We start from the raw sequence: 15,692 nt of genomic DNA, 5'->3' as shown, positions 1-15,692 counted from the left end.
AGCAAGAGGCCCAGCAATCACTTCTCTAGCTTCCCACAGAGTTCTCGGGTGCACCTGATCAGGTCCTGGGGATTTATCCACCTTTAACCGTTTCAAGACATCCAGCACTTCCTCCTCTGTAATCTGGACATTTTGCAAGATGTCACCATCTATTTCCCAACAGTCTATATCTTCCATATCTTTTTCCACAGTAAATACTGATGTAAAATATTCATTTAGAATCTCCCCCATTTTCTGTGGCTCCACACAAAGGCCGCCTTGCTGATCTTTGAGGGGCCCTATTCTCTCCATAGTTACCCTTTTCTCCTTAATATATTTGTAAAAACCCTTCGGATTCTCCTTAACTGTATTTGCCAAATACAGTCATGTCCCCGTTTTGCCCTCCTGATTTCCCTCATAAGTATACTCCTACTGCCTTTATACTCTTCTAAGGAGTCACTCGATCTATCCTGTCTATACCTGACATATGCTTCCTTCTTTTTCTTAACCAAACCCTCAATTTCTTTAGTCATCCAGCATTCCCTGTACCTACCAGCCTCCCCTTTCACCCTGACAGGAATATACTTTCTCTGGATTCTCGTTATCTCATTTCTGAAGGCTTCCTATTTTCTAGCTGTCACTTTACCTGCAAACATCTGCCCCCCAATCAGCTTTCAAAAGTTCTTGCCTGATATCATCAAAATTGGCCTTTCGCCAATTTAGAACTTCAACTTTTAGATCTGGTCTATCCTTTTCCATCACTATTTTAAAACTTATAGAATTATGGTTGCTGGCCCCAAAGTGCTCCCCCACTGACACCTCAGTCACCTGCCCTGCCTTATTTCCCAAACGTAGGTCAAGTTTTGCATCTTCTCTAGTAGGTACATCCACATACTGAATCAGAAAATTGTCTTGTATGCACTTAAGAAATTCCTCTCTATCTAAATCTTTAACACTATGGCAGTCCCAGTCGATGTTTGGAAAGTTAAAATCCCCTACCATAACTACTCTATTGTAGGGGATTTTAATTTTCCAAACATTGACTGGGACTGCCATAGTGTTAAAGATTTAGATGGAGAGGAATTTGTTAAGTGTGTACAAGACAATTTTCTGATTCAGTATGTGGATGTACCTACTAGAGAAGGTGCAAAACTTGACCCCAGGTGACTTATCTATTTTTACACTTTCCAGAATTGCTAACACCTCCTCCTTATGGACTTCAATTCTGTCTAGTCTAATAGATGCATCTCAGTATTCTCCTCGAAAACATTGTCTTTTTCCTGTGTGCATACTGATGAAAAATATTCATTTAGCACTTCCCATATCTCCTCAGACTCCATGCAGAACTTCCCACTGCTGTCCTTGACTAGCCCTAATCTTACTCTAGTTTATTCCTGATATACCTAGAGAAAGCTTTCGGGCTTTCCTTGATCCTATCTGCCAATGACTTCTCATGTCCCCCCCCCCCCCAACTCCATACACAGCCTCTCCAATGCCTGTACAATTTCAACCCCCAAGCAAGAAAGGACAAACCTCGATTTGCCACCTTAACTACTTGCTGCACCTGGATATTAACATTTTGTGTTTCATGCACAGGATCACTCAATGTCCTCCAAACTGCACTTTTTGTTTTGGTGTCTTGCTCCATTTAAATTGATTCTTCCAAAGAAATGAACGACTTCAGACTTTCCTACTTTGCATCTACCTGCAAGTTTTTGTTCACTCCTTCACTGATCTACATCCCCTTTGCAGATTCTTTGTGTCTTCATCACTATATTCCTTGCCACCTATTTAAGAATCCTCAGCAAGTTGGGATCCATTATTTCTCTGTAAATGATTCAATAACTATTACTATACATGTCGACAGTTTTTTAGGAATTCCTTCCTTTGTATGTTACCATCCTAATGTGGCCAATCACTCCTATAGAAGAAATTGAAACACCCATCGATTGATAAAACTAAGCCACAAGATTTCATGTCTTTAAATAAAAACAATTGTTGTAATTGTAAAGGAAAATTAAACACAGCATCACTGTAGTTCATAAAGACTTCTGTTATCTCAGTTCAGTATTTCCACATCCATGTCCCACCCTACCCTCACTACAGTTCCCTTATTTTACAACATTGTAAAGGATGATTCAATTGTCCTCTGGTACTTTATTTCTCCTTTGCACTCCAGCTATTACTGGAGTTGCATATTTCATGAAGATTTTATTAGCTTTTGGCTAAGAGATATTCCTTCTGAAGTCTTATGTTTCTCCCAGTCTGCTCCCACAGTTTCTGTACAACTCCCTCTAGAGTAACTGCTGTCTTCCACAAGGCTCTTTGGGAACCACTATAGGTTTCTCTGACCTCAAAGTAAAGAAAATGCCCAGCTGCTCTTTGATGAAGTCTACACTGAACTGCTTGATCGTGTGAGCAAAGACATACAGATGTTTGATACTTCTTAAGAAAACGAACCATCTCCTCAAGACTCCACCCTGAATAAGTATTTCTGTAGGTGATATGACAGGATTTGGGATGACTCAAACAAAACTGCAAACAAATTATTTTAAAACTTTCACAGCTCTCTGCTTCTTTAAGTCACATGAATAATTCCATCTCTAATGGATGACACTTCTCTTCCTCCAGACGACCTGGACATGCTTGGAGATGGAAATCTGTTCTTTCACTGTCAATTCTACCTTTGTAACACAGGCTATTTGTTAAATATAATCAACTCAGACTTGTTTGGTTTCTTCTGGCCACATCATGATTGTAACATATCAAGGAAGCAGTTCGTGTGAAACTACAGAGAGATGCAAATCTTTTGATTAGTTGAAGGTTTACGTAAAGGGTGCCGGTTGTCATGGTTGTGGAGATGTTCGCTGACCTGGGAAGTTCATTTGCAGACATTTTTAACCCCTGTCTAGGTGACATCTTCAGGGCTTTGGAGCCTCCTGTGAAGCGCGGCTGTACTGAGTCTTCTGGAATTTATTTGGGTCTGTTTCTGCTGCTTTCGGTTGTTTGTAGTAGTGACTGGTATACTGCGTCTAGGTCAATGTGCTTGTTGATTGAGTCCGTGGTTGAGTGCTAAGCTTCTAGGAATTCTCTGGCTATTCTCTTTCTGGCTTGTGCTGTGATTATTGTGCTGTCCCACTCGAATTTGTGGTCCCTGTCATCTGTGTGTATGACAATAGGAGCATCTGGTCATGGCATTTAGTGGCTAGTTGGTGTTCATGGAAGTGGACTGTTAGTTGTCTGCCTGTTTACCCTATATTGTGTTTTGTGCAGTCTTTGCATGGAATCCTGTAAATTACGTTAGTCGTGCACATGGTGGGTATCGGGTCCTTTTTCCCGGTGAGTTGTTGTCTGAGCATGGCTGTCAGTTTATGGGCTGTCATGAATGCGAGTGGTCGGGGAAGTCTGGCTGTTTTGATTAGTTTGTTATAACAAAAAGGTTTAATGATCCTAACATCAACAGAAATCGTCATTGAGTCATTTACAGAGGAAATTACAGATCCTAATTGACAATGAGGAATGATGAGTTTTGAAGGTGCTGACTAAGGATCTTTAGTGAAATTTCTCAAAAGTACAAGTAATATTCCAAAACATGTCACCATGAACTGAATGCTCCCCTGGGACCTGTTTCCAGCTTACTGTTGGTGATAACCTGTCACTGATGCTGTTCTTGCAGGTTTTATTGGATGAATTGATGAGAAAGAAAACAGAAATCGAGAGAAAAAAGAAACCCACTTCCCACAATCTGGACGATCACAGTCAGGTTTTTCAACAGCTTTCCTCACCTGGTAAGGGTCCTGAGAAATGCCATATTCATTCATGATCAAGGCTGGGTTTCCAAGTTTCTAATTACTTCATTGGGATGTGTACATCACTGACAATATTAAATAATGTTTTCCTCACATCCCCTAAACCTCCTGTACCTCACCCTGAACCTGGGTCCCCTTGTGGCTGACCTTTCAATTAAGGGGAACAGCTGCTCCTTATCCACTCTGCACATGCCCCTCATAACCTTATGCACCTCAATCAGATCATTCCTCAGTCTGCTCTACTCAGAAACAACCCAAGCCTATCCAACCATTCCTCATAACTTAAATGCTCTCTCCTCACAAATCTCCTGCAGCATCCTGGTGAAGCTCCTCTGCACCCCCTCCAGTGTAATCAGATCCTTGCTGTAACATAGCATCTAGAACCGTTCACAGTATTCCAGCTGTGATCTCACCATAGTTCTATACAACTCCAACATGACTTCCCTACTTTATTAATCTATGCCTCCATTGATAAAGGAAAGTGTCCCATGTGACTTTTTCACCACCTGATTAACATGCCGTTCTGCCTTCAGAGATCTTTGTGCAAACACACCAAGGTTCCCTTGTTCAACAGAACTTCCTAGTGCCATGTCATTCATTGAATACTTTCTGATCAAATTACTTCTTCTAAAGAGTATCACCTCCCACGTTTCACATCTGCCACTTAGCTGCCCATTGACCACCCTGTTTATATCTTCTTGTAGCTCAAAACATCAACCTCATTTTAACCACCTGACCAATCTTTACGTAATCTGCAAATTTACTAATCCAACCCCCACGCAGCCAGCCATGTCATTTATATAAATAATGAATAACAGGTGACCCAGCACAGACTCTTGGACATCGGCTTCCAGCCACTAAAGCAGCCTACGGTAATCGCCCTCTGGCTCCTAACAACTGAGCCAATTGTGAATCCACTTTATCAATGACCCTGTATCCCAAGATTTGGAGATGCCGGTATTGGACTGGGGATGTAAAAGTTGAAAATCACACAACACCAGATTATAGTCCAACAGGTTTAATGGGAGGCACTAGCTTTCGGAGCACTGCGCTCCTTCATCAGGTGGTTATGGAGAAGTGGATGGTGTCCTACAATCTTATTCTCCACAGCCACCTGATGAAGGAGCAGTGCTCCAAAAGCTAGTGCCTTCCATTAAACCTGATGGACTGTATCCCATGTGCATTTATCTACTTGATAAATTCCATGTGAGACCTTGTTAGAGGCTTTGCTGGAATTCATGTGAACTACATCAACTAACCTCATCTAGATACCTGGCCACCACTTCAGAAATCCATTCAGATTTGTTAAGTACGACCTCCCTCTGACAAAGCAGTCCTGACTATCACTGATCAAGCCTTCCCTCTCCAAGTGAAGATAGACGCTATACTTCAGAAGTTTCTCCAACAGATGCTAACTGGTCTGTAGTTCTTTGGCTTATCTCTACAATCCTTCTTAAATATAGGAACCACCTTAACGTTCTCCAGTCTTCTGGCGCCTCCCCTGTGGACAGAGAGACATTAACAATACGGGTCAGTGTCCCTGTAATCTATCCCCTTGCCTCCCACAGCAGTCTGGGACACACCATCCAAACCTGATGATTTGTCCATTGTCATTTTCTTGGGTGAAGATGGATATAAAACATTGGTTCAACACTCTCCGAATGTCCTCTGGCTCCACCCACCGATTAGGAGAAAGTGAGGACTGCAGATGCTGGAAAAGCACAGCTGGTCAGGCAGCATCCAAGGAGCAGGAGAATTGACATTTTGGGCATTAGCCTTTCCTGATGAAGTGCTTATGCCCGAAACATCGATTCTCCTGCTCCTCAGATGCTGCCTGACCTGCCGTGCTTTTCCAGGACTACAGTCTCAACCCACTCACAGATGATCCTGCTAGTCCCTAATGGGCCCCACTCCACCCACATGATTACCCTCTGGTCCCTAATGGGCTCTACCCCACTCACACATTACCCTGCTGATCCCTAATGGGCCGTACTCTTGCCAGGTAATCCTTTTCCCATTGACATACTTACAGACTATCTTGGGATTTAGTCAGCCAGAGATTTCTCATATCCCCTTTTCCCTTTCCTAGTTATTTTCTTCAGCTTCACCCTGCGCGTTTTTTAATCCATGAATGCTTCTGCTGATTTATTCCCCTTGTACCTGCTAAAAGCCTCTCTTTTCCTTTTCATTTTATCCTGAATCTCTCTGGATAGCCATTGTTCTCTCGGCTTGTTACTCCTTCCCATCACCCTAGAGGGAACATGCTGGGCTGGTACTCTCTGTCAACAACACCATTACTCTGGGTTTCTCAGTGAATGCTCTGTTGACAGCACCACTCTGCTGTTGCCTTCCGTTCCCCCACCCATTCATATTCACTCAGGTGAGGAGGTCGTTGTCATTCTGTTCCATTGGAGGGGTGTTGGCGATGACACTTAACCTGCTCATGTTAAGGTGTGTTTTTGATGTGCTGTTCTGTTTTGTTCCAGGGGAGGGTCACTGTTGGAGATCTCAACCCCACCTTCCTCAAAGCACTGACTCCTCAGATGCCAGGAGCCCTTTGGTTGCCCATCTCCTGGGAAAGTGGGAGCAGTTATGGACACGAGCATTAGACAGACAGACCCGACTACAAGAGAAAGTCCAGAGACTTTATGAGGTGAGTACAGTTTACCTTGAAGCGAGGTCCAAATACAGAGCACAAGGGGGCACACCATCCCTCACAATTGTTCAGTACTTGAGGAATACTTTGGCTGATTTGTGGCCAAGTTCCAAACAGCCGGATATTTTTTTTTTAAACTGCAAATTACTGCAGATGTTGGAACCTGGACTGAAACTAAAATGTGCTGTAGGTCACAACGGGTCTGATAGCATCCATGGAGAGAGAACAAGCTAATGTTCTGAGTCTAGATGACTCCTCATCAGAGCTGGTGAAGTGTGGAGAAGCAATATTTATACTATATTTGGGGAGGTACAGTTGGAGTGCTGCAGGGTGGGGAAAGGGGGTAAATAATTCAGATTAAGTGATTGGAATATGAGAAAGACAGAACAATGGTGTGTCTAACTGCCAGACTGGAAACAGCAGCCACTTCCACTGGGGTGGGAGTTGCAGGGTGAGGTGGTGACAGAGAATGTAATAAGTAAAACTAAAAGAAAGGGAAGGAGTGGGAGTGGGCTCACAATCTGAAATGTTTTAACTCAATATTAAATCCCGAAAGCTGTGAGCTGCCTAACCTGAAATGAGACACTGTTCCTCCAGTTCGTGCTGGGATTCACTGGAACACTGCAGCACACTGAGGACAGTGGTCATGTGAGCAGGACGCTGTGTTAAAATAACCAGCTAAGGGAAGGTCAGGGTCATGTTTGTGCACAGACCGGAGGTGATCTACAAAGCGGTCACCCAGTCTGTGTTTGTTTTCTCTGATGTAGAGTCGGCCACATTGGGTGCAGTGGATATAATCCACAAGATCGGAGGGGGTCTGGGGAAATGCTGCTTGATCCGGAAAGGCTGCTTCAGCCCTTGGGTGGTGAGCAGGGAGGGGGGGGGAAGGGCAGGAGTTGCACCTTCTGCGGTTACATGGGAAGGTGCGGTGGGAAAGGGGCTGGAGTTGGTGGTTGATAAATGGAATAGGGTGTCCCAGAGGGAATGATCCCTCCGAAATGCAGCCGAGGGTCTGAGGGGAAGATGTGTTTGGTGGGGGCATTCTGCTGGAGTTGTCTGAAATGGTGGAAAATGATTCTTTGAATGTGGAGGCTGGTGGGATGGAGAGAGAAGACAAGGGGGACCTGATCATGCTGCTGTGCATGATGGGAAGGGGCAAGGGCGGAAGCACAGGTAATTGGTCAGATGCAGTTGAGGGAACTGTCAACCATAGTGGGCAGGAAACCATGGTCACGGAGAAGGAAGGCATGTCAGTAGCACTGTTCTGGAAGGTGGTAACATCCAAACAGATACAACGTTGCCAAAGAACTGGGAAAAGGGAATGGAATTCTTGAAGGATGTGGGATATGATGAGCTGTAGTGAAGATAGCTTTAGGAGTCAGTGGCTTTGCAGTGGACAGCTTAATCCCTGAAATGGAGGCTGACAGGTCAAGGAAAGGAAGGGAAGTATCAGAAATTGACAATGCAAAAGTTATAGAGGAATGGAAAGTGGAGGCAAAATGAATAAATGTGTCAAGATTCTAGGCAAGAGCATGAAGCAGCACCAAAGTAGTTGTTGATGTACAGAACCAAGAGTTGTGGGAAGGAGCCAGTGTAAGACTGGAACAAGGATTGTGTCACATTCCCCATAAAGAGGCAGGACATAATGGCCAAATGACCTCCTGCTGCTCCTATTTTCTATATTTGTATCTGGGAACTTGAGGACATTTTATATCTGGGAGGACTACATGAATGAGCCAGCTGCTTTAGCTCAGGGTTTGGACTCAGGGGCTGCTAGAGTCACTCCACAGGATCAGTGCAGATCCTCAGATAGCATTTTCCAAGAGTTGGTCACTCCATAGGCAGCCACTGCTCAGTAACCAAGTTTCTGATTTATTCTTTATACTGAAGGAGGACATTGTGGAAGGCTCCTCCAAACAAGCAGTCTTGTAATCCGGTGAATGTTCACTGCAGCCTCTCTAAGGCAATAACGTCTTTCCTGAGAGAAGGAGACCAAATTGGCTCACAGTATTCCAGGCCTGGTCTAAGCAAGCTCCCGTACAATTGAAACAATACTCCATTCCTCCTGTACTGAAAGCCTCTTGCTATAAAAGCCAACATTCATTCATCTTTCTCATAACTTGTTGCACCTGCACGCTCACATTCAGTGACTTACCAATAAGGACACCTATGACTCTTAGCACATTTACACTTTCCAACCCCTCAATAGTTAGGAAATACTCTGACCTTCTGACCATGAGTGTGTTTAACCCATATCTGCTGACAGCAGATTTAAGGTGCTGAATGGTCCACTCTCGTTTGATTTTAATTGTTTTATGTATAAAAGAAATAAGAAAACAGATGAATAAATCAGTAAGGAGTCATTGATCTATGTTGCAAATTTCAGCTCCAAGCTCTGGAGACCTTCAGCTTTAACACATGGAGGAAGCAATACTTGCAGTGGATTAGCAGCAAGAAATTCCGAATGCTGGACATTTTCCGATATATTGACAAGGATCAAGATGGACGAATCAGTCAGCAGGAGTTTACACAGAGTGTTCTTGACTCCAGTGAGTTTACAATCTGGCTATTTCTATGTGTCACAGAAATATCAGTTCAAAAGTTTAAATCAGAATTAAATCAAAATTGTTCCAATACAGAAAGAGGCCATTCAGTCTGTGATGTCTGTACTGGCTCTCTGACCAATTTAATTATGTGCCAATCTCCTGCATTTTCCAAATAATTTTGTACGTTGATTCTAATCAAGTAATTATCCAATGTCCCTTTTGAATGCCTCAATTGATCCTGCCACCACCACCACATTTCCAAGCAGCATATTCCGAAGCTTTCTACCTCATCATTTTGCTTCTTTTGTAAATTACTTTAAGGCTGTGACCTCTAACTCTTAATCCTTTACATGTGGTGGTTGTGACTCTGACCAGGATGGGGTAGGGTGGCTGAGGGGAGTTGTTAATTTTATTGAATCCCTAAATGTGGAAACAGGCCATTCGGCCCAACAAGTTCGCACCAACCCTCCGAAGAGAATCCCACCCAGTCCCATTCCTCTAACCTATTACTCTACATTTCCCCTGACTAATGAACCTAACCTACACATCCCTGAACACTACGGGCAATTTAGTATGACCAATCCACCTGACCTGCACATCTCTGGACTGTGGGAGGAAACTGGAGCATCCGGAGGAAACCCACGCAGACACGGGGAGAATGTGCAAACTCCACACAGACAGTTGCCCGAGATGGGAATTGAACCCGGGTGCCTGGCACTGTGAGGTAGCAGCGCTAACCACTGAGCCACCGCGCCACCCTATTACTCCCAAAGTGTCAGTGCCTGATTGAATCCTCAGGCACTGAAGATCCTCAGTTCAGGTAGCCGGGCAGTTAGACCCAGGTCTTTGATTGAGTTGGCAGTAGAGTAGACTGAGACAGTGAGAGACAGAGCAAGTGAGAGGAATTTCTCTCACACCAGCTTTCTTTTAACTCCCAACAGCTTCCATGTCTGTGGCAAGACAGAAATTACAGTCCAGAACCTGTTGCTTGGCAGTGGCAGCATCGATCCTATAATTTCTTCCGAAACTTTGTTTGTTAAGACATTAAGGCCATAAATACAATTTTATCTTTTTTTTTAAAAGCTTCCTTTGATTTTCAGTCTTTTCATGTCCAAGACATCACATGATAAATGTTCCTGAAGTTGCATTTTATATTCCAGTTTCTCATAGTCCATATAGAAATATATAACAAGTGACATTACTATTATGACACCCCTCATTCTTGGCTCTGCTGCTTGGCAGTTTTGAACTTTCATTCTTATTAAGTATTCATTTATATTATCATTTAATCCTTAGGAATTATATTTTTCCCTGCGATCCATTGTAAATTCTCTGAAATTCACTCACCCACCCATCAGGTCCCAGATAGAAACTGTAATGGGGCTCCATGCTTGTGAGAAATTTGAACAATCTGACTGAGCTGAAAAGGAACAATGTGCAGGGTCACAGGAGGATAAGAGTTCGTAAGATGGACTGAATGGCTTTCTCCTGGGCTTTAACTGTTCTCTGGTTCTGTGGAAAGAAATGGCATGATCCTAAACATCTGTCCCTGCACTTGGCCAGAATTCCCCACGAGCTCCGTGGAGATGGAGGCAGTTGCTGCCATTTTTGACCTGAATGGTGATGGATTCATTGATTACTACGAGTTTGCTAATGCACTACACCCGAGCAGAGACCACCATCGGAGAACTGAGGATGAAGACAGGATTGAAGATGAGGTGAGAGACAATGTTCACTTTTCAGTATCTGCGACCTTTGAAACAGCAATAAGCCTTTTATTAGGCTGTCCTTTAGATTCCTTTCTACTGCCTTTTCTGGGATAGGCCTTTCCCTTAGGCCTCTCACTGAACATAAAAGCCTTCTTTATTCCCTTCCCAGAGCTCAACCATACTCACAGCCATCCCCACCAGCTCAGATGGTTGTGCCCTGGAGTCCTCCCGGAACTTCAATCCCAGGCCTTTCCCTGACTACAGCCTGTCTCTCTCTCTCTCTCTCTCAGTATGCTCCATTATTCAGTGCTGAGTCATCTGTCTTGCAGGTTTGCCGCCAGGTTGCTGAATGTAACTGTGCCCCGCGATTCCAGGTGGAACAGATCAGTGCAAACAGATACCGGGTAGGTACTGCTTTCTCCTGGCTCTGTGTACCATTTTATATTGTTTATGAGCTGATTGTAATACTCAACAAATCAGGTCCCAGAGTGAGAATGGGATTAATAGAGGTGAAGAGATTCTTCACAAGTGAAGATTGAGGGTAGGTGGGAATGTGGATTTGCAGTGATGATCAAACCAGTGATGATCATGTTGAATGGAACAGCAGGGGTTGAGGGGATGAATGGTCAACTCCTGGTTTATTGTTCATTCATTTATAAGTTTTATTTTTTCTTATTGTTTATGATAGTGGTCAGGCACAGAATCTTCACAAGAGGCTCTACTTCACCAAAATAACAAATTTATTGGGCAAAAAGGGTGAAAGTAAAACTATGGGCTGATTCTTACATTAAATTTTGGCAAATTTAATTTAATTTGGCTATTACGAGGGGGCATAGCTTTAAATTAAGGGGTGGTAGGTATAGGACAGATGTTAGGGGTAGGTTCTTTACTCAGCGAGTCGTGAGTTCATGGAATGCCCTGCTAGTAGCAGTGGTGGACTCTCCCTCTTTATGGGCATTTAAGCGGGCATTGGATAGGCATATGGAGGATAGAGGACTAGTGTAGGTTAGGTGGGCTTGGGTCGGCGCAACATCGAGGGCCGAAGGGCCTGTACTGCGCTGTATTCTTCTATGTTCTATGTTCTATGTTCTAAAGTGCAAGTTGAGTTGAGTTTCTCAGAGGATTTTCACTATGAGTTCAAGTAGTTCCAGTACATTTTCTTGCTGTATCCGATCAAACTCACCTCGAACTCTCTCCTCCCCGTGTCCCCAAAAGGTCATACAGTTTACCTGTCCGTAGCCACATCCAGTTATAGACAGCCTCTTCGTCAGCAATACTCTGTCCCAATGCCAACCAGATACTGGTACATGTGTAGGTAGACATACAGAAGGCACATATAGAGATATTTGGGCATGATCTAATTGTCATTACAGAAACTGGGCAGCAATAGGCAATAGACAGTAGGTGCAGGAGTAGGCCATTCAGCTCTTCGAGCCTGCACCACCATTCAATATGATCATGGCTGATCATTCCTAATCAGTATCCTGTTCCTGCCTTATCTCCATAACCCTTGATTCCACTATCTTTGAGAGCTCTATCCAACTCTTTCTTAAATGAATCCAGAGACTGGGCCTCCACTGCCCTCTGGGGCAGAGCATTCCACACAGCCACCACTCTCTGGGTGAAGAAGTTTCTCCTCATCTCTGTCCTAAATGGTCTACCCTGTATTTTTAAGCTGTGTCCTCTGGTTCGGGACTCACCCATCAGCGGAAACATGTTTCCTGTCTCCAGAGTGTCCAATCCTTTCGTAATCTTATACGTCTCAATCAGATCCCCTCTCAGTCTTCTAAACTCAAAGGTATACAAGCCCAGTCGCTTCAGTCTTTCAGTGTAAGGTAATCCCGCCATTCCAGGAATTGACCTCGTGAACCTATGCTGCACTCCCTCAATAGCCAGAATGTCTTTCCTCAAATTTGGAGACCAGAACTGCACACAGTATTCCAGGTGTGGTCTCACCAGGGCCCTGTACAGCTGCAGAAGCACCTCTTTGCTTCTATACTCAATCCCTCTTGTTATGAAGGCCAGCATGCTATTAGCCTTCTTCACTACCTGCTATACCTGTATGCTTGCCTTCATTGACTGGTGTACAAAAACACCCAGATCTCTCTGTACTGCCCCTTTACCTAAATTCATTCCATTGAGGTAGTAGTCTGCCTTCCTGTTCTTGCCACCAAATTGGATAACCATACATTTATCCACATTAAACTGCATCTGCCATGCATCTGCCCACTCACCTAACTTGTCCAGGTCACCCTGTAATCTCCTAACATCCTCATCACATTTCACCCTGCCACCCAGCTTAGTATCATCAGCAAATTTGCTAATGTTATTGCTGATACCATCTTCTATATCATTAACATATATTGTAAAAAGCTGTGGTCCCAGCACGGATCCCTGCAGTACCCCACTGGTCACTGCCTGCCATTCCGAAATGGAGCCGTTTATCACTACCCTTTGTTTCCTATCAGCCAACCAATTTTCAATCCAATCTAGTACTTTGCCCCCCAAAAAATGCGCCGTAATTTTACTCACTAACCTCCTGTGTGGGACTTTATCAAAAGCTTTCTGAAAGTCCAGGTACACTACATCCACTGGATCTCCCTCGTCCATCTTCAGAGTTACATCCTCAAAAAATTCCAGAAGATTAGTCAAGCATGATTTCCCCTTCATAAATCCATGCTGACTCTGACCTATCCTGTTACTACTATCCAGATGTGCAGTAATTTCATCCTTTATAATAGACTCCAGCATCTTTCCCACCACTGAGGTCAGACTAACTGGTCTATAATTTCCTGCTTTCTCTCTCCCACCTTTCTTAAAAAGTGGTATAATATTAGCCACCCTCCAATCCTCAGGAACCGACCCCGAATCTATCAAACTCTGGAAAATAATCACCAACGCATCCACGATTTCCCGAGCCACCTCCTTCAGTACCCTGGGATGCAGACCATCAGGCCCCGGAGACTTATCAACCTTCAGACCTAACAGCTTCTCCAACACCAAATCCTGGCAAATATAAATTCCCTTAAGTTCAGGTCCTTCAGCCACTGTTACCTCAGGGAGATTGCTTGTGTCTTCCCCAGTGAATACAGATCTGAAGTACCCATTTAATTCCTCTGCCATTTCTTTGTTCCCCGTAATATATTCCCCTGTTTCTGTCTTCAAGAGCCCAATTTTAGTCCTAACCATTTTTTTGCCTTTCACATACCTAAAAAAACTTTTACTATCCTCCTTTATATTTTTGGCCAGTTTACCTTCGTACCTCATTTTTCCTCTGCGTATTTCCTTCTTAGTAATCCTTTGTTGCTCTTTAAAAGCTTCCCAGTCCTCCGTTTTCCCACTTATCTTAGCTATGTTATACTTTTTCTCTTTTAACTTTATATGTTTCTTAACTTCCCTCATCAGCCACGGCCGCCCATGCCTCCTCCTGGGATCTTTCTTCCTTTTTGGAATGAACTGATCCTGCAACTTCTGTATTATACACAGAAATATCCACCATTGTTCCTCCACTGCCATCCCTGCTAAGGTATTGCACCATTGAACTTTGGCCAGCTCCTCCCTCATAGCTCCATAGTTCCCTTTATTCAACAGAAATACTGTCACTTCCAACTGTACCCTCTCCCTCTCAAATTGCAGATTGAAGCTTATTGTATTATGGTCACTACTTCCCAATGGCTCCTTCACTTCGAGGTCCCTGATCAAATCCGGTTCGTTACACAATATCAGATCCAGAATTGCCTTCTCCCTGGTCGGCTCCAGCACCAGCTGCTCTAAGAATCCATCTCTGAGGCACTCCACAAAGTCTCTTTCTTGTGGCCCCATACCATCCTGATTCTCCCAGTCTACCTGCATGTTAAAATCCCCCATAACAACTGTAGTGACATCTTTGCGACAGGCCAATTTCAGCTCCTGATTCAACTTGCATCCGACATCCAGACTACTGTTTGGAGACCTGTAGATAACTCCCAAGAGGGTCTTTTTACCCTTAGTATTTCGCAGCTCTATCCACACTGACTCTACATCTCCTGACTCTAGGTCCCCCCGCGCAAGGGACTGAATATCCTCCCTTACCAACAAGGCCACCCCACCCCCTCTGCCCGTCAGTCTGTCCTTACGATAGCACGTGTAGCCTTGAATATTCATTTCCCAGGCCCTGTCCACTTGAAGCCACGTCTCAGTTATCTCCACAGTATCGTATCTGCCAATTTCCAAAAGAGCCTCAAGCTCATCCATCTTATTTCTAATGCTTCGTGCATTCATGTATAGTATTTTTAATTTGTTACTGTCCTCACCCTTCCCATCAACTCCTATTTCACTCAACTTTACAGCATGATCCCTTTCCGAGTTTTCTGCCTCGTTGATACAGTTGTCTTTCTTGACTTCTCTTGTTCTAACTTTCCCTTCAATTTCCTTTTTAAACATCCAGTTTGTCCCCTCCTCCCCGCTACTTAGTTTAAATGTAGCGGTGCTGCAGTAGAAAACCTGCCTGCCAGAATGCTGGTCCCTGTACACAGGACTGAGAACTGAATATTTAAGAGGGTCTGACATTTAGAATGGACAGACAAGGAGGAAAAGGAGGTGGATTTGCACTTATGGTTAGGGATGGGGATCAGTTCATTAATGATGAGGGTTTCAGATCAGAAGAACAATGTGTGGAATCTGTTTGGGTGAACTCAGCAGCAGCAAGGGGCATTGGACATTGATTGGAGTTATTTTTAGGCCACTAAACAGTGGTGGAAGTGTGGGGCCTGGTATTAACCTAGAGACAGGAGAAGCATGTAGCATAGTCCACACAGTTATCCTGGGTAACTTCAATCTGCAAATAGATAGAGTAAATTGACTGAGCACTAACGCAGTAAAGCACACGTTTCTGCAATGGTTTATACACAGTTTGAGAGAAGTGTGTTGAGAAGCCAACTGAAGGTCATGCTTATTTAAACAGCTCATTAACAAACTTGTAAAAAAACTTTTAGGGATGAGTGATCACAGTATG

General features: G+C 43.8%; 1 protein-coding gene across 1 annotated transcript in view; it reads left to right on the top strand.

Moving 5' to 3' along the window:
- The first annotated feature begins 3,198 nt into the window (after window positions 1-3,198).
- Window positions 3,199-15,692, top strand: part of LOC148148468 (microtubule-actin cross-linking factor 1, isoforms 6/7-like) — a 44,899-nt gene continuing 32,405 nt past the window's right edge. Inside the window, exons 1-5 of the mRNA XM_087993183.1 lie at window positions 3,199-3,767; window positions 6,275-6,441; window positions 8,831-8,993; window positions 10,554-10,708; window positions 11,029-11,103. Of these exons, the coding sequence (XP_087849309.1) occupies window positions 3,641-3,767; window positions 6,275-6,441; window positions 8,831-8,993; window positions 10,554-10,708; window positions 11,029-11,103 (687 nt within the window). The 5' untranslated portion in view covers window positions 3,199-3,640. The remainder of the gene's footprint in view (window positions 3,768-6,274; window positions 6,442-8,830; window positions 8,994-10,553; window positions 10,709-11,028; window positions 11,104-15,692) is intronic.

The sequence above is a fragment of the Chiloscyllium plagiosum genome, unplaced genomic scaffold (assembly GCF_037043375.1).
Source record: "Chiloscyllium plagiosum isolate Xiang-an unplaced genomic scaffold, Cpla_swu_hap1 HiC_scaffold_12, whole genome shotgun sequence".
In the NCBI taxonomy this organism is placed as follows: Eukaryota; Metazoa; Chordata; class Chondrichthyes; order Orectolobiformes; family Hemiscylliidae; genus Chiloscyllium; species Chiloscyllium plagiosum.
The sequence above is the reverse complement of the archived record's forward strand: the minus strand, read 5'-3'. Positions and strand labels throughout refer to the sequence as shown.